Source organism: Chondrus crispus, genomic scaffold, assembly GCF_000350225.1.
Source record: "Chondrus crispus Stackhouse genomic scaffold, scaffold_113, whole genome shotgun sequence".
NCBI classification, from domain to species: Eukaryota; Rhodophyta; class Florideophyceae; order Gigartinales; family Gigartinaceae; genus Chondrus; species Chondrus crispus.
The window spans coordinates 68,271-94,004 of NW_005178973.1; the positions used below are offsets into that span (position 1 = coordinate 68,271).

At 58.4% G+C, this 25,734-nt stretch overlaps 10 protein-coding genes; 4 read left to right on the forward strand and 6 right to left on the reverse strand.

Moving 5' to 3' along the window:
• The first annotated feature begins 4,880 nt into the window (after positions 1 to 4,880).
• CHC_T00001777001 (hypothetical protein) lies at positions 4,881 to 5,003 on the forward strand. Its single transcript, XM_005712689.1, has one exon. The coding sequence runs from the start codon at positions 4,881 to 4,883 to the stop codon at positions 5,001 to 5,003; it is 123 nt and encodes a 40-aa protein (XP_005712746.1).
• A 69-nt stretch (positions 5,004 to 5,072) lies between these two features.
• CHC_T00001778001 (hypothetical protein) lies at positions 5,073 to 12,824 on the reverse strand. Its single transcript, XM_005712690.1, has one exon. The coding sequence runs from the start codon at positions 12,822 to 12,824 to the stop codon at positions 5,073 to 5,075; it is 7,752 nt and encodes a 2,583-aa protein (XP_005712747.1).
• A 1,331-nt stretch (positions 12,825 to 14,155) lies between these two features.
• CHC_T00001779001 (hypothetical protein) lies at positions 14,156 to 14,323 on the reverse strand. Its single transcript, XM_005712691.1, has one exon. The coding sequence runs from the start codon at positions 14,321 to 14,323 to the stop codon at positions 14,156 to 14,158; it is 168 nt and encodes a 55-aa protein (XP_005712748.1).
• Positions 14,324 to 14,344: 21 nt separating this feature from the next.
• On the forward strand, positions 14,345 to 14,572 carry CHC_T00001780001 (hypothetical protein). The gene has a single exon (XM_005712692.1). It carries the CDS (start codon positions 14,345 to 14,347, stop codon positions 14,570 to 14,572), a length of 228 nt encoding a protein of 75 aa, XP_005712749.1.
• Positions 14,573 to 14,650: 78 nt separating this feature from the next.
• CHC_T00001781001 (hypothetical protein) lies at positions 14,651 to 14,788 on the reverse strand. Its single transcript, XM_005712693.1, has one exon. It carries the CDS (start codon positions 14,786 to 14,788, stop codon positions 14,651 to 14,653), a length of 138 nt encoding a protein of 45 aa, XP_005712750.1.
• A 32-nt stretch (positions 14,789 to 14,820) lies between these two features.
• Positions 14,821 to 14,952, reverse strand: CHC_T00001782001 (hypothetical protein). Its single transcript, XM_005712694.1, has one exon. It carries the CDS (start codon positions 14,950 to 14,952, stop codon positions 14,821 to 14,823), a length of 132 nt encoding a protein of 43 aa, XP_005712751.1.
• CHC_T00001783001 (hypothetical protein) lies at positions 14,953 to 16,227 on the reverse strand. XM_005712695.1 is given in 2 exon segments: positions 14,953 to 15,117; positions 15,118 to 16,227. The coding sequence occupies 1 exon segment, from the start codon at positions 16,225 to 16,227 to the stop codon at positions 15,118 to 15,120; it is 1,110 nt and encodes a 369-aa protein (XP_005712752.1). The 3' UTR covers positions 14,953 to 15,117.
• A 610-nt stretch (positions 16,228 to 16,837) lies between these two features.
• On the reverse strand, positions 16,838 to 18,938 carry CHC_T00001784001 (hypothetical protein). XM_005712696.1 is given in 2 exon segments: positions 16,838 to 18,554; positions 18,555 to 18,938. 1 exon segment carries the CDS (start codon positions 18,936 to 18,938, stop codon positions 18,555 to 18,557), a length of 384 nt encoding a protein of 127 aa, XP_005712753.1. The 3' UTR covers positions 16,838 to 18,554.
• Positions 18,939 to 19,574: 636 nt separating this feature from the next.
• CHC_T00009366001 (serine--tRNA ligase, chloroplast or mitochondrial) lies at positions 19,575 to 21,355 on the forward strand. XM_005712697.1 is given in 2 exon segments: positions 19,575 to 21,074; positions 21,075 to 21,355. 1 exon segment carries the CDS (start codon positions 19,575 to 19,577, stop codon positions 21,072 to 21,074), a length of 1,500 nt encoding a protein of 499 aa, XP_005712754.1. The 3' UTR covers positions 21,075 to 21,355.
• A 316-nt stretch (positions 21,356 to 21,671) lies between these two features.
• CHC_T00008320001 (acetyl-CoA synthetase) lies at positions 21,672 to 23,756 on the forward strand. Its single transcript, XM_005712698.1, has 3 exons — positions 21,672 to 21,845; positions 21,897 to 22,894; positions 22,934 to 23,756. The coding sequence occupies exons 1-3, from the start codon at positions 21,672 to 21,674 to the stop codon at positions 23,754 to 23,756; spliced, it is 1,995 nt and encodes a 664-aa protein (XP_005712755.1).
• The last annotated feature ends 1,978 nt before the right edge of the window (positions 23,757 to 25,734 follow it).

Sequence of the window (25,734 nt, forward strand, 5' to 3'; positions counted from 1 at the left end):
GACGCGGCGGTGCACCCGGGCACGCGCGGGACAGCCCACCCCGTCGCGCGTGCCGCCGAACAGGTCCATCTCCCAGGGCGTGGCGTGCGTGATCGCTCGCGAGGCCGGTGCGCGGTCGCGCCAAGCCGCGCAGCCGCCGTCGGAGAGGAACGAGTGCAGGAAGTCGGCGCCGTCGCACAGGCCGCCTGCGTCGCGCGAGAGGTCCTGCAGCAGGAGGTGCGAGATGTCCTTCCGCGTTGGGTCGGACAGGTCCAGCCCGAACGAGGGTGCGGTCGACACCGTGTCGACGTCGGACAGCGTGAACAGGTCGTCGAGCAGGTCGGCGCCGTCCGAGGCGGCCGCGCCCTCGGCCGTCACGACGGACAGGATGGTACTTGGCAGGCTCTCGAACGAGTACTGCATCTTGGGGCACGAGAAAAAGCAGTGCTCGCGCGTGCGCTTCCCGGGGACCAGGGAGACCGTCATGATGACGGTGACGGGGCAGTCCGCCGGCTGCGCGCTGGCCGGGCGCCCGTTGACCACCATGAGCAAGTCGTCGTGCTTGGCGTCGAAGGCAAAGCGGCCGCAGAACGGCGCGCCCTTCTTCGTGGCGCCGGCGCCCGACTCAAACATGCCGCCGCCGAAGGCATAGCCCACAGCGATGCCGTCCAGGCTGGCTACCGGCAGCAGGACGAGGTCGGCGTCAGCGATGCGGAAGGACCGGTCGCCCGGGTCGGGTGCGGCGGTATGGCCGGTGACGGGGCAGCGCTTGGCGGGGGCTCCCTTCGGCGCGGTCGGGAGCGGGTGCGGCGGCGGCGGCGGCGGCGGCGCGGCGAGCTCGAAGAAGCTGTGCGAGACTTGGATGGCGAGCGTGTTCTCGAAGGCCTCCGGCGGGACCGGGATGTTCGGGTGGAAGGCGTGGTGCGCGTCCGCGAAGAGCCAGTCGGCGACCCAGCGGTGCTGCGACGGCAGCGACAGCGCCTGCTGCAGACGCTGGCGCTGCGCGTGCAGCTGGGCGTCGGCGAGCGTGTCCCGGGCGTTTTGCTGCAGGAAAAAATCGGGCGAGAGGGACGGCGGCGACGCGCGCCACGCCGCGGGCGACGGGTGCAGGTGCGGGGCCGATGGGTAGGGGATGGCACGCATGGCGACGGGGGTGACTGGGGCGGCGGCAACTTGGAGACGGTAGCCTTGGGTTTTCCCATGTCGCGCAGCAGCAAGAGAGTGGGACTTTGATCCGGCGATGAGGCAGGTGCGCTGCTGTGCAGAGTGGAGGCGAGGTCGGAAGACGTGGAGGTGTTTCCTTGGTGCGGAAGAGGGCGTGCGCAATGCTCCATCTCCTTGGCGATGGTTGGGTGTGATGGACCCTCGCGGAAGACCAAGTGTATGCGACACGAGCGCGGCTCCCAGAACAGTAGTCTGTTTACTGGACCGCCCAGGCATATCTGTTGACCCGCGATTTCATTAAATCATGTTTTTGCGCGCAATTGCGCGCAAAAACTGCCAGATAATGCTGCAAAATGAAAAAATCACCACTTCGGCCTTCTTCAAGTGACCCACCGATAATCGCGATCAACCATCCAAATCGAGATCCCCCATGCCTTCCTAGGGTCCCTGTAGCCCATCTCTATCATGGAGATGTAACGTGTAAGTCGTGGCTACCATTGTCTAAAGTCGTTTCTTCATGAAGAATCATGAAGTTTCTTAGTTTCTGCATGAATAAACAAGCAAAAAGCAAAAATGAAAAAACAACCCGAAATCGCGGCTGTTGACAGATGTTCCACAGATGTTGACATCAACACGCCGTTGGGAGAGAAGACTCTGACCACACTACCTATCGCACTGGTGCGACAACCTCGAGCGCGTGTCCACGTGGTAATCTGGCAACGTGTACCCGCCCGCAACTTTGCAACAACCTCGAGCCCATGTCCACGCGGCAGCCTGGCAGCCCGGCAACGAGTACCCCGCCACGGTGCATCCGTGCATCTGGTGACGTCCCCGGCCACGTCACGACGCATACTCACGGGCAAATCTCCACAATGTGCTCCAGCGTCTTTTCCAGCGGCATCCACAAAAAACGGTCCGCCCTCTTCTCCAGTCTATGCAGCGCCGCAAGCGCCCTCCGAGCCTGCTTTCCATACACACTATCGCACCCCTCGTAGCTCTCGCCCAGCCCGACCCCGAACAAGCACAGGCACCTCAGCGACGAGTTGCACTCGCTGGCCGTCTGCAGCACCCTCTCCAGGCACTCGAGCGGCTCCTCCTTCTCGCTGCTCACGTGCACCTCGAACACCTCCAGCCGCTTGCCGAACCCGCGCTGCATCTCCAAAACTTCCCCGAGCGGCACCCGGATATGACACAGCCGCATCTCCCTCAGGCTGCCCAGCCCCTTCACCAGCAGCGGCAGCACGCCCTCCACGAGCTCGTAGCACGGCAGCTCGTCGTCCATGTCGATTTCCCAGGGTGTGTGCCAGTCGATCTGCAGCGTCTTGAGCCTTGCGAGCTGCCCGCACACGTCGAGCAGCGCCCGCTCGCACCCCTCGGCGATCGTGCAGTGCAGCACGGACACCCGCGAGCACGCCACCAGCCCCGCGATCGCCTCCTCGTCCAGCCGCCTGAACGACCGCAGCTCCGTCACCGCCTCCCCCACGGCCATCGCGTCCCCGTACGCGCTCTGCCCGTCGATCAGGTCGAACAGCTGCACCGAGTCAAGCGTCCGCAGCTTGCCCACCGCCGCCGGCGGCGGCGACCGGTGCTTCACCTCGCGCAGCGACCGCAGCCCGGGGAACACCCCCCAGAATGGGGGGTGTTCCTCCAGGCACAAGCAGTCCACGTGCATCGACTCCAAGTCTGGGCAGCTGCGCTGTAGCGCGTTATGGGAATGATTGAAGTACCGCTGGTCGTTGAAGATGCACACCGAGTCGTACTCCCACCACGCCCGGCACCGGAGCGTCAGTTTTTTGAGCTTCAGCGTGGAGAACAGCTCAAAGACTATGTCGCGCGGGATCTGCTGCGTTACCTCGATGTCCAGCTCGCGGACCGAAGGCATGTGGCACGTGGCGAAGGGGAAGTTGACGTCCTCGGAGATGGAGAGGCGTCGCATTTGCTGCGATCTGAACATAGAGAAGTAGTGCGGCCGGTTTTTTTTCGTGAATTGGAACACCCCGTTGTACGAGATGAAGGAGAGTTTGCTGGACATAAAGACTTGCACCCACTCTTCCGAGATGTTCTTGAAGTCGCAGGAGAGAGACAGGAGCACTGCATCGCATTGGCGGGAACTCACCCTTGCCAGCTGCAGCGCATTGTCCGTGATCTGACCCCCCGATACGTACGAGGCGATGCGGCGGCACAGGTCATTCGGAAGTCTGTCAAGCCAATTCTCATGTTTGGTCATGATGTTTTCGTCGCAATCGTTGCCTAGAGGTCTTGCTGGAGATGATGGTGCGCTGGGGTTGCTGGTACTTTCGATGCATTGTTAAAGGCGTCACGGAATGCGCTATATGTCAGGAAGAAAGGACCCTCTGTGATATCAAATCGTATTTGTGCCTACTAGGTGCAATGTGGTTAACATTATGGGGTAATATGATGCATGAACGATGATCATCTTAATTTTGCTTTGTGATCACCGGTGATCCTGACTCGTGTGTTTGTTTGTTTTCATTTTTGCCACGTTGCGTCGACATGCGTGTGCAGTGCACACGCATGTCATTCTTCTGTGGTGCACACTGTGCACCACAGAAGAATGTAATTACACCCTGAGGTCCATCAGGCAGTACAGTATATGTTCTGAAGGTCTTTATCCTGGCTCTTCTGTAAGAATCGGTTTCCGTCTCTGCTTTGCTGAATCTTTTTCTTTTCCAGGCGTGCATACAGAACAGATGAGAAGGAAGAATAAGCGGTGCAAAGTCGAACAGAAATGGGACTGGATTCGTATTCATACTGTTGTTCGGCAGAAATGTGTCGCCGTCTTTCTCGAAAGGATTCCAAGCCCCATGCCTTTTCTGACTCCTGGCTCATGCTTCAGAACAAAATCGATGACAACGAACGCTAGATGATGCACAAATGGATAAAAAATGGTTGCTCAAAACGTCTAAAATTGATTATCGCTACAAGTGATGCGAAAGTATTCCGGCTTGTCTTTTTGCCGCACCTCAGGATATTTTTCAGATGGTCATCCTTACGGCAAATATCTGAAGGTATATCTTTCGCGCATTTTGCCTCAACTGGGATCAAATCTTTTAGTTTTAGTTTTTGCTGCATGCATATCCACACCTTGTGAAGATACTTTGATGACTGTCCTTATCATAGCGTCTGAAAATCCAGATATCATTTATAGAACAACTGTCAATGTTTAAGGTGAACCACCCAAGGAAAAAGTCGTTCAAGCGAAACTTGCCGCATTGTCTTGGGACATCCACACAAGTTCCGTCACAAAATAACTACGGTCTTGCCAATTCACAATCGATAGCTAGGCTAGCGCTCGAGAGAGAGAGAATGAATTTGACACCCTTATTTCGACCAAGGCAAGAAGGCATCAAGCTCTCTCGCTGATAAGGAAAAGCGTTTGTACGCGTTTTCGCATGAACAAGTGTCTGCGCAGAAGTTGTTTTCCTACTAGACTGTCATACATGACATTGCTGCACCATGAAGTTAGAGAAAGTCGTGATTCGCTCCCGGTCAAATCTTTCACTGACCAACGGCTCCTGGTTCTTCAAATGCACCTGCCGCCATCGTGTTCTGATGCAATTGAAGTTGTTAGTGAACTGTGGAATTGAAAAAATAACCTGATCGCACTTTTAGGATGATTGGGAGAGCTAGAACTCTTGTGTAGACAGTGTTACAGGGTACAGTGTTTCTAATGTTAGTGTTTACAACTAAAGAGTTAACGTGGAATAATAATAAATATGTCAGGAGTGCGAGGGTGTGCCCTCCACTGGGCTACACTGCATTCACCTGACTGGTTGCCATACTTTCATCACTACGTTAATCGTTGTTTCGAAAGAGCCACGTTTGTTCCTTTGAGTTAGCCTATTAATTGGGCACACTGTACCACACGAGCTGCACAAATGCCCTCGGCTCGAAAAGATACATCATCGTCATCGTCGCCTGTGGCCTGTCCGATTTGGCATGGCATGTCTCCGAAGAAATGGATCTTCTCCGTAGTACCCCCTTCCACTTGGTTCATCGTGCCTTGGTCCGTCCTTCCTGTTGCCAATTCCCGCATGAAAGTGCTCATGTTCGAGAATATTGCTTGGCCGCCCATATCCATTGGCCCTCTTCGCATTGCTAATGCGGTCATCACGATGCAATACGTCTTCTCTTCGCCGAGGGGGCTCATGTCTGTCGCGTCTCCGCAGTATATGCTCCTCAGGATCATTAAAACCTCTTTCTCGCGCATAATTCTGATGGCGCTCTGTTCTTCTGTGTGTCTCACTCGATCCTTTTTCCCATCGCAGCTCACGCTGGGGTCTGGTAGTACCGTTAGCCCAATGTCTTCGCACATCTGTGAGTCCTGCTTCGTTCTTCCAGCTAGTTGCACCGCCTCTGGCCCAATTTTCGTGTTGCCCAGCTTTCTCTTCTCTCCGCCTCTTCTCTCCCCTTGTGCTTTCTGCGGAAAAAGGGTAGGTTGGAGGTTGAGCGGACGAGGAGCGTAGAGCAGTGTCTTGATTCTGGAGAATATAACCACGAGCGGAAGCACGCAATCGTGTGCTTCCGCCGCGATCTACTTCATGATTCAAGCGATCATCACTCACGCCTCTCGCAGCATGAGTACCTTTTTTTTCAATCATGGGACGGCCATGGTGGATAGGTCGCTCATGACAACGAGCCCCGACCTTATGGCGATTTGCTTTCAAGGAATTTATCTCGCTGTCCTTGCTCACAGCATGTCTTGCGCTCTCTTTTGGAAGTTCAAATGGATGAGTTGCATGCATCCGCTGTCCTAAACGCTCAAAGATGGAATTCGATTTCATCCGAACGGGCACTTTTTGCTTCTGCACAAGCTGATCGACATTCGAGTCTTCGGATCGTCCCCGATTCCCTAACCGCGAGATCACGGATGTCGAACTTGGAGCCGCTATTCTGCTTCGATCTCCATGTCGCGACGTGACGGCTGAGGGGCTGTGATTTCTCGTTGAGTTGCAATTGGACTGCAACTTTTGGTAATCAGGTAAGGACACTTCCTGGGGAATTTTGGCGTTTCGGCCCTCTCGTATATGCTTGGCAATGTTCTGAGGATGTGCTACTCCTACTTCACGCCTTTCTTTCTGGGGGAGATTTGAAGCCTTAGACCGGCTCCCGCTTACGTTCTCGCAGAAAGCGTATTGGCCTGGACCAGATTCACGAATCCGACTGGGCTTCTTTAGCTCATCACGATGGGGAGGCATTTCACAAGTGCTTCTGTTCGGTAGCGGTCTGAGTGAATCCATCTGCATAGATTCGAACTGGGACCGCTTGGTGTGCCGCATATCCGTTTGACTGACGAGATCTGTCCTCTTCTTGTCCGCTGAATGATCCTTTCGGCCATCACTGCTTACTCCCTTTTCGCTTGATACCGCAGCCATTAAGCCTTTGCCAACATCTACGACGGGGCATGATCTCAGCTGCACTTTTTTCGGTTTAACCTGGTTGATCTCTTGTTGAGTGGTTTCGTTGGCCTGGCTTTCAGCCCCCTTACCTCGGTTTGCATCGCTGTTGCTTGGGATTGAAAAAGACACACATTTTTTTCGCTGTTGGGTGCGGGTCTTTCCTTTTTTGTCGATGGGGCGAACGCTTACCGGATGAGTAATTGCTGAATCTCTGCTGACTTGCAGTACACGTTGACGGGTTTGAGACTCAGAAACGATTGTCTTCTGAGGATTTGCATTCTTTCCAATGCCTTCTGGAATACTGGATGTCTGGTCTGACTTTGAGCTCGGGATATCACGCTTGCGATCTTGCCGTGGCCTCTCAACTTTCCTTCTCTTGACTGGCCTGCTATCCTCTTGGCATGGAGCAGTTGACGAAGAGGACAGGGCTTCTTTGTTCGATGTTGGTGGTCGCACGTCCGCAAAGAAAGCCTGTGAGTTTGACGGTAAAACAGAAAGACGTGATTCCGAACGGCAGTATGAAATAAACGAGGCCCAAAGTCCGGAATGCTGCTCTAGGACAGTTGCATTTCCCACCACCACGAGAGTATGTTTTGCTCTCGTGATTGCGACATTCATTCTGCGATCGTCATCAACAAATCCAATGGTTTTAGTACGCCCACTTCGCACAGTGCTTATAAAAATAATCGGCTTTTCCCTTCCTTGGATCCCATCAATTGTACTGACTTCAATCGCAGCGGCCCTCAGAACAGGATCCTGAGAAATTAGTCTGTTCAGCAGTGACACCTGCTGCCTATACGGACTCAAGATTCCAATCTGTCCGACTAGCTTCGCGCCATCATACCCTCGATACAAAGCGGCCAAGGCGCTTACAACTGCTGAGGCTTCGCGAATGTTGTACAGAGATCCCTTAGAGCCCCGGGATTCTTCTGCTCTCGCATGCGATGTGTCAAGGAACGTACAGGGCCCAAACCGCTTCTGTATGTCGCCGTGATGAGCTGGCGACATATCCGCCGACGTAACGTTTGAGCCATTGAGTAATCGGTTATCGTAGAAACGCTGGTTTGGAAACGCTGCAATGGCAGGGTGCATGCGGTATTGGGTATTCAACATGTGAACAGCAAGCGGGCATGCTTCCCCAATTCGTTCAAATAACGAGCGTTGCAGCGCTTTCGCGACTTTCTGATCTGTTGAGATCACTGTGGCCGGGAGCTGCTTTGGATCCCCGACGAAAACAACGTGCGCTGCACCTTTCGCTTGCGATGCAGTTAGCGGTATCAATGCTTCTGGTTCGCCGCATTGTGCTGCTTCATCGATAATAATCAGATCAGGTTTCGCTGCGAAATTTTGCATTACCTCGTGTCCAGCAGAACTTAAGGTCGCAAACATTACGCTACTGCTATTCAAGACTGTGCTCATGGCTTTCAAAATTTTCGCGTTCCTAGAGGGGATGTCGTTCGGACCTGAGCCTCGTTGTGCCGGACGCACGCCACTCATGGTCTCTCGTGCAAGTTGATCACGCATGGTGCTGATTTTTGACTTCATTTCGATGAGCTCCTTCGACGCAGTTTCCGATTGGGGAACGGCTGCCCCGGACTCCCCAGATTCTTGGCAGTTTGACATTTTCTCCTCCAGGGTCTTGATTTTTGCCTGAAGGGTGCGAATTCCAGAGCAGAGAGCCCTAGCGCTGCCTGCAGTGGAATCTTTCATGTTCTTAGCAAGGTGTTCGTCAGCTATTGCTCGCAGTTCTAGCTGCTTGATGCTGTCTCTAGTTGTTCCGCCTCCAATCCGCACCATTCGAGGAGATGCTTTGCACCCTGCCCCTGTGTGCAGACCATCTTCCATCAAACGGTACATGATTTCATCTACTGCTGCATTCGAAGGGGCACAGATAAGCACCCTAATGGGAGCCAAGGGCATTGTGATGACACCATCCTCGAATCGAACACGATGTCGACCCCATGATCGTCCCTTGTCTTTTTGAAATAGGACTGCAGAGAGAAGTCCGATAATTGTTGACGTCTTTCCTGTTCCAGGAGGCCCTTGTATTAACGTCAAGCTTCCATGCCTGTGAGCACCGCCCTGCGAAAGCAGGCGATTAGCTTTCGGCGCGAAAATTGGAGCACAGGCGTGAATAACATCCTCAGTTGCAAGGCTCTGACTCTCGTTGAGTGTATTCGACGAACGCAGCTGTCTAATGAAATCAAGGCGAGATTGTACATCGTCGCCGACAGAGAGCAGTCGGTGTTCGTTGAAGTTGTGCTTGATCTCCAGACTACGTTGAGGCTCAAGAATGTTCCACAGCACAACATCTGACAGGTCTGGAAGGCCGTACAAAGCATCAAGTTGGCGATGAAAAGTGGTCATGCTCGTCAGTTTGCTTATCATGATTTCACGTCCCTTCCCTGGCGCAGTATCGATACGATCGAATGCTACATTGAGCTTCACTTGAAATATTCCAGGATTGCGGGTGACTTTGACGACGATACCAAGAACGTTTCTTGCCACGGACGATGGTTCTGCTTGCAGGTTATATTTCGAAGGCGGAATCCGCAATAAGACAATGTCCCAAGGTTGCATTTTCATGGCGTCGAACTGCGAATCTGAAATCCCACGTTCAAACGATACCTGCTGTGTCTTCACCTCTCCGCAATACCGCAAAGAAAAATTCTGAATATAGCCTACGCTTTCCACTGGACCCTCTACCATGAAAGCTGCACGGCAACCTCTATATTCATCTGGACTCTGTTTGGCTGCGAAACCAGCTTCCTCCGCAATGATAGATCGAAGAGAGGCGCGAAGTTCCGTTGTGATTATTGGTTCCCAATGACTGACGTAAGTTTCAACGTCTTCAAAATGATCAAATGTTGTAGCCGCGGATTTCACGAATTCACTCCTTTGAATGGCATCGCCTGAACATCCCTGGAGAATACTTTGATAAAGACGTTCCTTGATGCGCGGATTCAAGCGTCTCCGCCATTGAGGTAGACGAATATCTTTTCTCTTCTCTTCAGAGGCTAAATTGCCCGAGGGTTCGATAATTGGTGTTCCTTCACGCTCCTTTCTGGAACCATCAGCAATGTTGCGCTCGCTTTCAATTCTAGCCATTTCTCCACGACGGTCCGTCATGTTGTTTCGCCCTGTTTTCTTGGCCCGCTCCTGTAAAACCAGTAGTTCAAATTTCGTCTTGCCCCCTATAACCGCTGGGGCGCTCACATTTGGTCGCGTATATCTCTTTGGTATTTGACGGCTGAGGCTCTTCTGCACTCCTCTTCGCAGGTTGTTCAAAACAGACGGAGCGCCCATTGCTTTGAAAGCAATATGAGACCCAGAAAACTGTTTCGAAGACTTGGGCATGGACAGACGACTCTGAGAAAGGGATGGTTGCGGTGCTTTTCTTTCGACTAGCCGACTAGCAATCTTCCCATCCTTAGACACAAGCTTCTGGGAATATTGATCCATTTTCATCTGCAACTTTTTTCCTCCATATGCGTCTTGCGACATTCGTTTACCATCAGCCGCCCACCGCTGCAAGGGTCGATTCACCTCCTTCAGCTCAGACTCCTCAGCAATGGACTTGCACTCTTCATAACTCAACAGATTCCGTTGAGACTCATGATATTCAATAATGAGAACCATCTTATCGCGGAGTCTTCGAATATCTTTCCAATACGGAGCCAGTGCACATACTGTTCTTGTCCATGCGCCACGACAGATCACACTTCGCAGTGTATCCATGCTGAATAGACCTGTCCATATTCCGTCTAGGACAGTTTGGCGCGCGTTTTGCTTCTCTTCGTTCAATTCGTCTTCGCTATCGTTTTCGATGTTCGATAGCGTTTTCCAGATATTACGCAGACACGTTAAGAACTTGCAGACCACTTCGTTGAAAATGACACGATTAGTGTTGTCCTCAAACTCCTTCCAACATCGAAGAAAGGTCCGCGTAACTCCCAGTACCCACTTCCAGTTCTCATGCTCCAGCAACTTTGGGTAATCGCTGTCCATCAAAGTACCATACCAGGTCAACAAGGTCGCGTATGTTCTCACAGAGGTGCGCTTACCCAGAGCCGACACTATGCGTATGGCAACCAAACATCCGTCCGCAACATCATTCCCTAATCCCGCGTCGCTCTTCAGGTCAACCGCCAAAAGCGTCGGACGAGTTACCACGGAAGTCGCCCCGGCTAATCTTCGATACTTGAGAAGAACGGATATCCCGCTGTTCCCAATCTCTCTATTGGCGCTTCCAAGCAAATGAGATGCATGAAAAGGTAGCTGACTCCACCATAGTTGGTTTCCCTCGGTGGCACAGGCTTTGCAGAAGCGCAATCGAATAATTCTTTGAATTCGACCTATCCGCTCACAGGATAATTCTAAGTTCCGCAAGTAATCTTCTGCAAAGAGCCCTGACACTTTTGCTGGACCAAGCTCTTTGCCACTGCCTCGAAGACAAGAAGCGGGATCAACAAGTCCGACCATTTGATGGAGATCCATCAAAAGTTTTGCCTCTTCAGACTGTACTATGTCTCTTTGACAATCTGGGATCGCGTTGGCTAGGGTTCCCGACTCCCAAGCAAGCCAGAGAGGGCCAACCCACGAAACAACCCTCTCATTGCTGTTACTCGCTTCTATTATCTTTTTCATTGATGTCGCTTCCTCCTCCTGCAATGCCGCAGTTTGTGGCCACCTCGTTTGTGAAATCGCGCGAATATCATTCATGTCTGCACGCGGCAGTACCCACTGAAGAAGGCTCAGGACGTCAGTAAAGCAGAGGGTGCGAATCAAATTCCATGCCCAGGCAGCTTGTGGCTCGGTGTGTAACACGGTGATAGCAAATTGACCGAATGCATCCGATTCAGAGACGGTGCCGTTGCATACTGTTGTCGGAAAATACCAGGTCAGAAGACTAGCACCAGCCCTCAATGCCGCAGTTTGGAGTTTGTTATCAGGGAGCGGCTCGGCACTGAGCAAGTTTCTACCATAACGTCGATGCCCGTGCGGTTCGTACGTCTTTTCAATGATTCCAAAACATAACCAGAATAGCCGTGATATTTCTCGGTTCGTCTCTGGTTGTGGAGACGTGGCCAAAAGCAGCGGCATGAGGTAGAGCAGTTTAGTCTTTGTCTTGACGCTGTCTTTGGCATGAAAAGAGTTGACAACCCCGTCTAGTAGGACAGTTTCAGTCAGCGGCTTGGATGGCTCCAGCTCACTAGGATGCAGGCGCGTGAGCATATTCAGGGCGCAGTCAATAGCAATAGATGCAGTCGCGTCGTCATTGTCATTAACGGCTTTCAGACACATCTCCAAGACGCCACCGTCAGGCACTGACCTGACAAAACTCAGAATCTCCTTTCTGCGGAGATGTACAAAAATAGCGCCGAAACCCTCCCATGCGGCCTTCCGGGCCTCTGCCCGCGCGCGTGGAGAGCAGTCCCCTTTGCCCGTCCCTTTTGCATTACCCAAGCAGGCGCTTATTCCCTTGCGCAGCAGGAAACTCCTCGCGTGCGCATCAGCCCTTTCTGGAAAAGGGCACACGTCGGCGATGATCCTCTTCGCCCACGCTCGAACCGTGAACGATTGGTTAAAACACAAGGCCATCAGGCCCGAAGGCACCACGCCCATCTCGACGACCATCGGCTTGACATCCTCCTTGGTTTGCACCACTGTCCCTCTCTTAAACAACTCAGCCATTGTCTCGGCTACCTTCGCCCTCATGCACACCCTAAAATTCAACAAGCACTCCAAAAACGCATCGCGACAAACCTTCTCCGCCAACTTCGCCTCCGAAAGAAATACCTTTTCCCCCAAGGCTCCCCTTGCCAACAGCGGGCTCTTTCTCAACCGCGGAAGCAGTCTCTTCACATCCCAGGCAACAAGCCCTCGAATAAGCCTGTGCGCTACGATCTGCGACACCGTCGTACTACATGTGACGTCCACCTCCCACTTGGCGGCCGCCTTGTGATACTCGCGAGCACACGCGTGGCAAGCCGCCAGCTGCCGCGCGCACGCCTCGCGAAACGCAAGCCAGGCGTCCGTCTGCTCGACGGTCTCCGGCGGCTCGGCAAGGAACGTTAGCAGCTCGGCCATGACGAGCGGGTGTGTGCACCACCAGCCGGGGGCGGCCGGGTGCGCCGGCAGCCGAAGCACATGGGCGTGCAGACGCCAGGCGTAGAGCGCCGGGTTCGTCGGCTTGATGGCGGACAGGGCGGGCGGGATGCCAGACTCGGCGGGCGGGCGCACGCGCTTCGTACCGGTCATGGTGCGAGGGTTGGGGGGTTTGCAGGCAGGACAGGGAGGGTGGCGGCGCGTAGGGGGGGGGGGGGGGGGGGGGATGGGGGGGAAGATTCAGCTGGGGTATGGAGGGAGTTCCGATGGTTCAAAATTTAGCATCCGGTTTTCCCAGGAGTGCATCGCTGGCGGACGGTTAGTGGGCGTGTTTGGACGGAATACGGCCTATTCCGCGCGTTTTATGGGCATTTGCATTGCCCGGTAGGGTACCTATCTCGCGGGACTGGGAATGTTAGAGGTCTACTGAGTCTTGTTTCGCGCGAAACGCGAAGGGGGTGCTCGCGCCAAAACTGCACGAACTACTTGCCGCCGGTTAAGATGCGTGGGCGGGAGCGTAGGACTAACGACAGGCCTCGGTATGTGTTTGTGCAGTAGGCCCGTAATCGAGATGCGTTGGGGCATGCAAGATTCCCAGATGTACAGCCAATGCAGGGCTCTACCTTTATCACCTCGCCACTCGGTCGACGGTGATTCCATTGGCACGGGATTTATCGGTGCCCTCGCCACATGTCTGGTCGGTTCCACGAATCACAGACCATCCGTTCCATCCTATCACGTCTTGACTTTAATATTAACGGATGAAGACGCCTTGCCTTTATTAACAACTTATCCTGGTCTACGCCTGGTTGCGTTCCAGGGGTGACAGTAGCCACTAGCCCGGGCCGCACACACATCTGTCGCTTAGAGTACTACACGGAGGGCGAAACATGCTCTCACATGCAAGAGCGACAGCTTCGGATGCAAACAAGTGGCGGCATCCTATGCACGTGCCCGCAGTTTTCAGCCGCGGTCCGTGGTGGACACGCCTCGTACGGTAGCCTGGCGTCGGGCATGGCTTCTCAAGTTGTCTCTTCTAAATGTCCCCTGTGATAGTCGTCTGACGGGCTCTTCTTCTAGTGCGGTACACAAACGCAAACATGGTCAACTTTTCCGGGCGCTAGGGTTTTATCTCTCTCTCTCGTGTTGCCCACATATAAATTCAGTAAAACCAGCGCACGCCGGTGGGCTGGTGTTCCCAGTTCTGCACTACGCTCGCTGCACAATTCCGATATCTTAATCATCATGACACGAAGCTGCACAATCCGGGAAAATCCACCGCCACTACACGGCTCCGAAACACACTCAGTCCAGTTCGTTTTCTTTAGCATGGCAAATAAACATACTGAGTCTTAGTGCACTAGCTAGGTATTGAGTACGCACCCCGTAGATAACAAATGTGAATACCAAGAGAGTAGAGGCTGTTCTTCCTTCTTCCTCGTACAGAATATTTCTCTAAAATGATTCCCGAACTCTAACTTTTGTCAAACAGATGGCCTGCTCTGCCTCAAGCGTTGAGCGTTAGGTACATCCGTCCAGCGTTCCTGAAAACTCTCGAGCTCCAGGCTTTGGGGTTCGAGCGAGAATTTATTGTAGGTCAAATTGATTATAAAGACCCAACTACAAGGGCCTCTCGCGTGTGTTCCTCTCATTCATCCACCTCCACGTTGCCCATGAGACGCGTCATCATCCTGCGATGCTCTCCAGGCACGATGCTGTGTGCACTGGTCGCGACCGCAAAGCAAGTGACTGCCAATCGTTCACGGCTGCAGCAAGACCCTTGCGCTGGCAAAATTTCAATCTCGTCGTCCTCGTATCTTTGTTTCAGATTAACCCCAGCCCGCTTTCCCTTTTCACATACACTAGTAGACATTAAACAGACTTTCACTCAAACATCGTGAGCGCCCGCTAACAAGCCTTTCAAGACCATGCAATATCCCGTACTCTACAATCCACAGCACCTCCTCGCATGCTAAAGATCATGTCGTAAAAATGTCCCCACCCAGACTGAGTCGTGCAATGGAGCGGGATAGAAAAACACCTGGCGCAGATGTTTTCCCGTTAGACTCTATTAGAACAAATGCAGTATTGGAGTTTACATACCGGTTGTCGTCCATTTTCAGACCACCTGAAGAGGCAGTTATCGCAGTTATTTAAACGTATTCTCTGCAACTGGCCGAGAAGGGGTTATTGTAATCATGTCAAGTTGATCGCCAAGTGATATCTCCCGCCTACCCGGGGTGCAAAGGTTGCCCTCTTGTCTTGCGCAGAGAGTAAACATACCGTTCAAAACGAGAGTCACAAAGGCAACTTCACTTTTTCGTACCGGATTGGCATGCGGCAATCTGCGAGCGTCCAAGCCACTCTTCTACGCGCTCTCGACTTCCTACAACGGCAAACAGCAAAGGAAGTAAGTGAAAACCCTCGCGCCGTCCGTGCGGGCGCCCTAATAGCGGTGGCGGTGGCGTCTGTGGTTGCGTGTGGGAGATCTGGATCTGTACCGCTTGCGATCATATGCGTACCGTGGATGCAGTCTGGCGTCCTCTTCTCGCCCTCGGTACCTCGGCTCGCGCGGCCTCCACCCCTCGTCGCGGCGGTGGTGCGGGGCGGCGTAGCGATCGGCGCCGGCATAGCGGTCATGGGCGTCGTCCCTGTCGTGGCGCCCTCTGTACCGGTCTCTCGAGCCACCGTGGCTCGGTCGACGCTCGTCTCCACGCGAGCGGTTAGTGTCAGACTCGGCGCGACGGCCCCGTTCAAACCCGCGGGGAGACAATTCAGTCCCCAGGCGTCGCTCGAGGGCTATTTCGTTCTCGAGGTCCGCGACCTTCTGCCGCAATTGCACCAGTGAATGATGGGACTTACCGCCGTAGTGAGAAAGTAGACGAGACTCGGCGTCTACAAGGCTTATGAAGCCACCGCAACATGCGCACACGCGAAGGCTCTGCTTACGCGTCAGCATGAGCAGACCATCCGGACCGGTGCCTTTCTTGTAAAACTCTTCCATCTTGTCCTCGGTTGCAGCTGGAGTTGGTGCTGCTTGGTTTTCGTCGGCAGTGTCCGTTTTCGGATCAGCATCGGGAGCGTGGGCATGTACCTCCGCTGCGTCGCCGTTTGTCGGAGACTGCTTTGATGGGGAGCTCGTCTTCTTCCCCTCAGAGCGTTCCAGTGGCGTCGCTTTGGCTGGCGACGTGGCATCCCGACGCGCACTCTCGGCAGGCTTGTTGGCCTCGTTGTCTCCCTTCTCCGGGGTGAGAGGATCTGGGTCTTCCTTTTTGGAGCGCGAAGCAGGAATAACTGATATAACGCCAAAGTCATCATCCTCCTCCTCCTCCTCCTCCTCCGCATCGGCACCGCCTTCTTCATCGTCGTCGTCGTCCTCATTCTCCGACTCACGAGAATCCTTTTGCTCCGAAGCGCGCGTGCCTGGTGACGCTGGTCGCTTCTGCTCCTCTTCGACGTCATCGACGACGTCCTCCTCCATCTCACTCAAGACGCGAATCTTAGCGTGTTCTCCCACCATGCCGAGCTTCTTAAGAGTTCCAAAGTCCCTAATCATGAGGCCAGCCAGGCCTCCCTGGACGGCGTAGCTCTCTTGCAGCCTCCTAGCATGAGCGCGGATGCGTCTCTCCTCATCGTCGACGATGGCCTTGGCCTCTGCAAGCAGGTCCCTCCTCCAGCGGGCGGCGTGGGCGGCGGCGCGGCCCGCGGCGCGGTCGGCCTCGAAGGCTGCGCGCGCGGTCGGCGGGTGCTTGCGCGCGCACGAGCCCGGCTCGCTCCGGTGCTTGATGTGCAGGTCGTGCGGGCAGAAGCCGAGCAGGTATCCCTTGCACACCGCCGCGTCCGTGTAGGACAGCGGCGGGGCCGGCGGCGTTGACAGCGGGCCGTTCCGCTCCGGGCCGAGCAGCTTGTCCAGCTGGGCGCGCACCGAGTCGTACGCCATGCGCGGGGAGTGGGAGTCGGGGGAGGTGCGAGTGAAGGGCGACGAGAAGGAGGGGCGGGGGGGGGGGGGGCAGGTGGAAGGGGCGGTTGGAGAGGAAAAGCAATCACGAAAAGAAAAATTTAACGTGGCGGGGAGGCATTCTTGGTGCCTTATTTCGGCGGCGTTTCGTTAAATATGGCATCAAGAAATGATGGCAATATTTTGGTGCAAGGACGACGGGTGCTTGTGTAAGACAAGGAGATGCATGGGAATTACAGTACGAGGCTACTGGTTCTATCACTCTCACTACAGTGTACAGTACTTGGGTACAGCTTGAGTAGGGCAGCAAGGAGATGCGGCTGTCGCACTTGAGCAAACGCCCAACGCCCAGTGACGCCTTCGAGATCGCTCCTGAGGCAAACACACGTGCCGCGGATAGGACCCGTGCTTAACAGCATGGCGCCCGCTGATTGGTCGTGTGCAACCCCGCGCCGTGGACCCCTCTCCCATCCCCCGATTGCACGCCACGCTTTCCTTCTCTTTCGCCGCCCTCTTTGACAATCTACTCCACAATCCTCCTCACGCCCCCCCTCCCCGTAACACACAGTGCTAGTCCGTCGAGACATCCATGTACTACGCACCTATTTGCCCGCCGCCTTCACGGCCGCGCGCCGCGAAGCTATGCTCGCCATATACGAATAGTATGCCCTCCCGGCCGTGTCCCTAAACATCCGCATCCCGACCGCGTCCTTGACGTCAAAACCAGAGTCCACTTGCCCCGTCTGCCGCACGAGCAGGTCGCCCTTCTCCGGGTCCATCTGGTCCTTGATCATCTGCGGCGCGTAGAACTTGCCCTTGACGAGCCGCTCCAGCTTGGCCAAGCCCTCACGAAGCGTCTCCATGTCCGTGCGCACGGTCCGTCGTCTGCGCCCCGAGTCGTCGTCGCCGCCGCCACCCGACGCGAACTGGTACTTTGGCGTGCTCGCCAACCGCCGCTCCGCCAACCTGGTCACCTGCGCAATGTCTGCTGGCAGCGCCCCGAACCCGTACGGCCCGTTCAATACGGCGAAGCTCGACCGCTCGCGCATCAGCTCTTTGCTCCGCTGTATTGAAATCACCCCCGTCACGTTTTCGTTCATCTCGTTCACCACCACCAAGAGGTCGTTTTCCACGCCGTCAAACGCGAAGCGGCCGACAAAGTGCGGGAAGAACGGCAGGATGCGCGCGTCGTGCCCGCAGCTCAGCGTGCCTGCCTGCTCGGCGTCCAGCCCACCGAACGTGTATCCGATCAGGCGGCCGGCCGCATGCGCCACGGGGACGAACAGCACGTCGTTTCCCGGGACCACGGGCGCGGCGGCCGGGGCGACGCCGACGCCGCAGTCGGGCGCGCCGCGCGGCGCGTGCGTGCCGCGGATGACCAGGGCGTTGTCGAAGGCGTCGGCGGGGATCGTGGTGTGGTGATGGAACGGGTGGTCCCTGTGCGTGAAGAGCCAATCCGCAACCCACCGTGAGGCCTTGGCCATGCGGAGGGCACGGAAGAGGCTTTTCTTGTTGACGCACATGAGCTCCTCCTCTGAATCCGGCAGGGTGCGCGGACGGTGGCGTAACGGCTCGAGAAATGCCTTCTTCGACATCCCCGTCGTCTCCATCTCGAATGGTGTTGCTTGCGTCGTCATGACGGTTGTGGGCGGGTGACGCGCGGAGATGGCAGAGAGTGATGTGCGTGGAGACGGTGGGTAAAAGAAACGAAGTTGGCACTATTGTTTCCCGAGTGCGATTTGTTTTATTTTTTGGCACGTGACAGAAAAGGCCTTTCTGGAAGCTGCCATCTGAAGAAACGGCACTGTAAATCGGCCCTGTCCAGCAAGCCCCCGCTCTCCAGTCTAGAGTGCCCATGACAGCTATGCAGTCACTCTCGCAACTGATACCTTAGGGTAGCTCCATCGACGCGAGCCGATTTTGCGTCATCCCTTCCCATCTCCTTCGCCAGGTTGTTCCCTTCGCCGCCAGCGCAGCACGCCCCTCCTGCGATGCGACCACGTCCGCCGCTTCCATTCGCCACACCGCACAGCCATCCCCACGCGGCGCAATTTACCTGCGCCCTTGTGCAGCCCGCCGCGCCCCTCCTCTTCCCCCCTCCCGCTCCGCACTCCGCGTACCTCCACTCCAAATCTCCCTCTGCCGCCCTCAAACAAGGCCGCTTCTTCCGCCGCAACGCCGCCCACGCGCTGGCCGCCACTGGCCGCCACCGCCCGCAGGACCGAGCCGTCAGCGCCGCGGCCTAAACGACATGTGCGGGACAGACAGAAAGGTCGCCGGCGAGGGGCCTTTGACAGGCTGTGCCTCATCCAGCGGCCGTGATTGCGCGCGCAGACGCAGGCGGTTTACGCAGCGCTGGCGCAGGTTGGGGCGCAAGCTCCCCGGCCCCCTTCCGGCCGTCCCCCGCGTTCTTTGCAGGTTGAGGTGTCAAGTAATGCGCAGGCGTCTCTTTGAGGCGCACAAGTGGATTGATTCCGAAGCGATGGTACGTCTCCGAGGGCTCCGGGCGGGGCCTGTGCGCCGCGGGCAAGGGAGGGCGATGTCAGGCAGGGTTGCTCCGGACAAGCGCGGGAACGGAACCGAACATCGTGTTCGGAATACCTTGTAGAGGTGGGTAGTTCTCTATGCTTGCTCGGGACATGCCGGTCGAGCAACCAGTAGGGCGGTGCCAGCATGTGGCGCCAGCAGCGCACGATATGCCGTTCAGTTGCTTACACTGTAGTGAGATGAGTACCTTTCATCGCTGGGGCTTGCGCGGGTTTGGCGACGCCTTTCCGAAACACGCCACATCCACATGTGTACACGTGTGTGTTTTTACACGTGTACCTCTGTGAATAGTATACTGAACACATCCTCCTTGCGGTGGCGTTCAATCTCCCGCTCCGCTGCTACCGCGGTCTACCAAGTCATTCTCTCCCTTCTCCCGCGATCCACCATTCCCCACCATGCCGCCACGCGCGCCGCCGCACGTCCTGTCGCGGGCGTCCGCGTTCATCACATCGATCCCGCTGTCGCGCAGCCGGCGCTTCCCGGCACGCCGCGCGTGCGCCGGGCGCAGCCACGCGTGGGGCCGCCCGGGCTCGGGCCGGCTGGTCGCCATGGCCGCCGTCAACCTCAAGTTCATTAAAGACAACCTGGCCGCCGTGCGACAGAACGTGCGCGATCGCGCAGTGCCGGCCGACCCGGACCGCGTCGTGGCGCTGTACGACGCGTACGTGGCGCTGGGGCAGCGCGCGGACGCGCTCCGCCGCCAGCGCAACGAGAACGCCGCCCGCATGAAGGGCGCCGCCGGCATGCAGAAGGAGGAGAGGGACGCGTGCATCGCCGAGGGGAAGCGCCTCAAGGCGGACGTCGCGCGCCTCGAGAAGGACCTCGCCGAGGCAGAGGTCCAGCTGCAGGCCGAGTCGGCGAAGATCCCCAACATGACGCACCCGGACGTGCCGGTCGGGGGAGAGGAGCAGGCGAGGACGGTGTCTCTGGTGGGGGAGAAGCGGGACTTTGCCAAGGACGGCATGGAGGCGCAGGCGCATCTGGACGTGGCCCTGCGGCACGACCTGGTAGACTTTGAGAACGCGGCGCGCGTGGCCGGGAACAAATTCTACTACCTGCGCAACGAGGGCGCGCTACTGGAGCTGGCGCTGGTGAACTGGGCGATGACACTCGCCGCGCAGAACGGGTTCACGGTGATGACGACGCCGGACGTGGCGCGCGAGGACGTGGTGGCCGGTTGCGGGTTTGCGCCGCGCGGCGAGGCCAGCCAGGTGTACCGCGTGGCAGAGTCGGACCTGTGCCTCGTGGGGACGGCGGAAATACCGCTCGGCGGGTACTACGCGGGGCAGATCGTGGCCAAGGAGGAGCTGCCGGTGAAGATGGCGGCGTTCTCGCACTGCTTCCGGCGCGAGGTGGGGGCGGCCGGGGCGACGACGCGCGGGCTGTACCGCGTGCACCAGTTCTCCAAGGTGGAGCTGTTCGTGCTCGCGCACCCGGAGGAGTCGCAGCGCGTGCACGAGGAGCTGCGGGCGTTCGAGGAGACGCTGTACGCCAGCCTGGGGCTGCACTTCCGCGTGCTGGACATGCCCACGCAGGACCTCGGGCACCCGGCGTCGCGCAAGTACGACATCGAGGCGTGGATGCCCGGGCGCGGCGCGTACGGCGAGGTCTCCAGCGCGTCCAACTGCACCGACTACCAGGCGCGGCGGCTCAACATTCGCTACCGCGAGGCGCGCGGCGACAACCGCTTCGTGCACACGCTCAACGCGACCGCGTGCGCCGTGCCGCGCATGATCGTCGCCATACTCGAGACGCACGTGCAGCCCGACGGGCGCGTCCGCGTGCCGGACGCGCTCCGCCCCTTTATGGGCGGCGCGGAGTTTATCGGGCGCGCGGAGGCGGCGGCCGGGGCGGGCGTCGCGAGTAAGGAGACGGCGACTGTGGTCGGGGAGTAGTAGGAGCAAGAAAGGCCCTCACAAAGGTTAAGAAAGGCCCTGACAGCCCTGGCAGGTAGGTACTGTAGGTGTCAGGAGTAGGAGTGGTTGTGGTTTGGTTTGTGTATTTTATTGGGGCAGCATTTTGGTGGCAGCAGACGGGTGAAATTGACTTTTCTGTTGTGAACAGGGATGTGGTGGTTACCCTTACCGCAAACCTGGATACCTTGCCAGAGATATCCAGGCATCCATACATTCTGTCCACGTATCCCACGTGTGTATCTTACAGATGGTTACCCTTACAGTACGTGTGCAGGTGTATCTATATACACGTGTGTACGTGTGCACGTGTGCACGTGTGGCGGACAGGCGGGCGTGGTACCCTTGTACTGTACGTAGTGCGAGTTGCAGCACAGGCGAGGCCGAGCATGGTCCTCGCACACGCGGCATACACCGCGCAGCTCGCTTCCTCCTCTCTTTTTTACCCGCCCCCCCGTCAGAGTCGGCTCTCCCTTGCCCGGTCTCCCGAAAATGTCCCCCGCCTTCCTCACCCCCTTCCCACTTCCGTCCACCCGCATTCCTCTCACCGCCGTCTCTCCGCTCGCTCCCCGACGCAAAATGGCCCCCACCGCCTGCGCACCGCTCCCGGCACAGCCCGTCCCGCCCCCCGTCCCGCCGCACGAACCGCACCTCCCCTCCCTCGCCGCGTACCACGCCCTCTACGCGCGCTCCATCGCGGACCCTTCCGCCTTCTGGCGCGACATTGCCGACGAGTTCACGTGGCACTCGAAGGTCGCCGCCGCCGCCGCCGCCCCCACGCCCGCGCCCGCGCCCGTGCTCGAGTCCAACTTTGACCCCGCCGCGGGCCCGGTGCACGTGTCCTTCCTGCCGGACCGCCGCACCAACGTCGCGTACAACGCGCTGGACCGCTGGATCTCCGCCGGGCACGGCGCGCGCGTCGCCTTCTACGCCGAGGGCAACGAGCCCGGCCGCCGCCGCGTCGTCACGTACGCAGACCTCGCCGACTCGGTCGCGCGCATGGGCAACGTGCTGCGCGCGCGCGGCGTGCGCAAGGGCGACGTCGTAGTCCTATACATGCCCATGGTCCCGGAGCTGCCGGCCGCCATGCTGGCGTGCGCGCGCATCGGCGCCGTGCACTCGGTCGTGTTCGGCGGCTTCTCGTCCGAGGCGCTCGCGGGGAGGATCGTTGACTCGAAGGCCAACGTCGTCGTCGTTACGGAGGCGATCGGGCGCGGGAAGAAACAGATCCAGCTCAAGGCCATTGCTGACCGCGCGCTTGAGATCGCGGAGGCGGCCGGCCATCGCGTGGAGCACCAGATTGTCACCAAGGTGCCGGGGGCGGAGAGCGTGTCCGACGAGGCATGCATGGTGGCCGGGCGCGACGTGGATTGGGACGAAGCGGTGAGGGAGGCAGACGCGGAGTGCGAGGTGGAGTGGGTGGAGAGCGAGCACCCGTTGTTTGTGCTGTACACGAGCGGGAGCACGGGGAAGCCGAAGGGCGTAGTGCATTCGACAGGGGGGTATATGGTTTACGCGGCGACGACGTTCAAGTATACGTTTGACTATCACGAGGGGGACGTGTTCTTTTCGACGTCGGACTGCGGGTGGATCACGGGGCACTCGTACGTGACGTACGGGCCGTTGCTGAACGGGGCGACGCAGGTGCTGTACGAGGGCGTGCCCAACTACCCCACCCCGGCGAGACTGTGGGAGATCTGCGAGCATTACGGGGTGAACCAGCTGTACACGGCGCCGACGGTGATTCGGGCGCTCAAGGGGGCGGCGCCGCCCCCGCAAGCGAGGGATGGTAAGGCAGAGGCGTGCAGCGACGACTGGGTGTGGATGTGCGACCGGTCGAGCCTGCGGGTGCTGGGGACGGTGGGCGAGCCGATCAACCCGGAGGCGTGGATGTGGTACTACGAGGTGGTGGGGGCGCGGCGGTGCGCGATCGTGGACACGTGGTGGCAGACGGAGACGGGCGGGCACGCGATGACGCCGCTGCCCATCCCGGGGCTGCAGATGAAGCCGGGGTGTGCGATGATGCCGTTCTTCGGGATCCAGGCGGCGCTGCTGAACGGGGACGGGGCGGAGGTGGAGGGCGAGGGGGAGGGATTGCTGGTGATCAAGTCGGGGTGGCCGGCGGCGCTGCGCACGGTGTACGGGGACCACGGGCGGATGGAGGAGGCGTACTTTGGGCGGTTCCCGGGGTACTACATGACGGGGGACGGTGCGCGGCGGGACGCGGACGGGCACTACTGGCTGACGGGGCGCGTGGACGACATCCTGAACGTGAGCGGGCACCGGATCGGGACTGCGGAGGTGGAGTCGGCGCTGGTGCTGCACCACGCGGTGGCGGAGGCGGCAGTGGTGTCGGTGGGGCACGCGGTGAAGGGGGAGAGCCTGTACGCGTTCGTGTCGCTGATGGGCGGGGTGGAGGCGTCGGGCGACCTGCGGGCCGAGATCCGGGCGTGCGTGCGCAACGAGATCGGGGCGTTTGCCGCGCCCGACGCCGTGCACTGGGCGCCCGCGCTGCCCAAGACGCGCTCCGGGAAGATCATGCGGCGCATCCTCCGCAAGATCGCGGCCGGCGGCGCGCGCACCAGGCGAGAGGACCTCGGCGACACCAGCACGCTCACAGACCCGTCCGTCGTCGACGCGCTGCTGGACACGTTTGGCAAGTAGGCATGTCTGGTCTGGCGCCCTTGCGACGGGCGACGGGCGTGGCGTGGCGTGGTGATGCGGCTGCGGCGGTGCAGCACGGGACATATGATGGCGGGGGAGCGCGGGGGCGGATGGACGGGGAGAGAGGTAAAGTATTAGAGTGCTATTTTCTGGATGCACCCAGTGGGTGCATCCACTGTACGCGGGAATGCGTTGATGGGATGGAAGGAGTGATGGAAGATGGGATGGAAGGAAGGGGGCTTGAGATGTGGAGGCGGGGGGAAACAGGGCGAGTGTCATTGGGACTCTCTTGGTCCTTACAGCGACGAAGGGCGACCGGTGTTGACTCACTTCTGTCATTGGGAGAAACTGTAATTTGTGCAGTTTTTAGTGTCAACTCCTGTGTGAGTAAATAAAGCGCCGACGTCGGTCGGGAAAACAACCGACAAGGCACCAAGGGTAGCTTCCACCTTCACAGCGAGGAGGTTGGAAAAGGGGAAAAAAGTAAGGCGGCCGGCGCGTGTGCTGGCAGACGCGGTGGCAGACACGGTGGCAGACACGGTGGTGTGGATTACACTACCAAGGGTACTGTATGAGCGGGCGGTCAGGGAGCAGGTCTGACACGGGTACACGTGGGAATGGAGGCAACAATGCAACAATGAAGGCAACAATGAAGAAACTGGCGCGATAATACTATAGAAGAGAAAAAAAAAAAAAAAAAAAAAAAACGGTTTACGGCTACATCGCCGGAGCGCTGTTCGCCGTGGTCTGCAGGAGCTGAAAGTAAGCGTGCCCCGCGAGGAGGTGGTGCTGCTTGCGAAAGGGCTTGCCTTTGGTCGGGAGGGCGATGCCGCGCGTGACGACGTCCTTCTTGAGGCGCGCGTTCTCGTGGCGCAGCTCCAGCGCGCGGTCGTACAGCGCCGCGACGCGCGACTTCTCGCCCGAGATGCGCCCGTCCAGGTCCTCGATGATCCGCTTGCGGTTGTAGTAGCACCGGCTGGACGACTCCCGGTTCTTGCGCCGCCGCTCGGCCGCCTTGTCCACCCGCGTCGTCGACGACGTCGACGACAGCGACGAGTCCGACGCCCGCTTGCGCAGCACGCCTGCCGCGCCCAGCCGCTGCCGCGCGCGCGCCCCGCCCGGAGGGGAAGGGGGCGGCGGTTCTTGTTGCTGCTGCTGCTGCTGCTGCTGCTGCTGTTGTTGTGGTTGTGGTGGTGGTGGTGGTTGTTGGTAAGGTGGTAGTTGATGTTGTTGGTGTTGTACATACACGGGCGAGACGGGCGAGACGGGCGAGACGGGCGCGCCGTACGGCAGGATGTGCGCGGCCAGGATATCGAACGAGAGCGGGCGCAGCGCGGCGCACGGCGAGGCGCGGCGCGCGGACCCCAGCGGGTCGCGCACGAGAGCGTCCGGCGCGAGCAAGGCGGAGAAGTCGAGCGGTGCGGGCGGCAGCAGTCCGCACAGGGGCGGCTCATCGCGCAGCGGCTGCACGAGGCCCGTCATATCCGGGGCTCGTGGGGAAGCGGGACGGGGTGGGGGGGGGGAGCGGGATGCCGTCGGGCGGGGGTGGAAGCGCGGGGCCGCGTGTATAAAAAGGGGCCGCGCGCGCGCGCGGCAAGCGAGCGCGGTACACGTGCGGGCGCAAGAGAGGACGCGGGGGGCCGGCCATAACGCGCGGCGCGGGAGGCGCGGGCCGCAGATCCGGCTGTCATCGAAATGCGAAACAGATCATCCAATGGCGACGCGCTTCGCATCCCGCGCCCAATCGCCGCATCCCGCGCCCCGCGAGGGGGCGCGCGCGCCAATCGCCGCGCGCCGCGACCCCGCTTTTTGCCACCGGCGCACACCGCCCCCGCCCACCCGCCCCCCCGCCGGTCCTCGAGCTGTCAGCCCGTGTAATGCGCAAGCTTTGCTGCCGCGCCATGCGCCGCGCACCCGTTGGCCCCCGCTCCTCCACCGCACCGCCGTGCTCCCACACCGCTCGCCTACTTGTACCCTT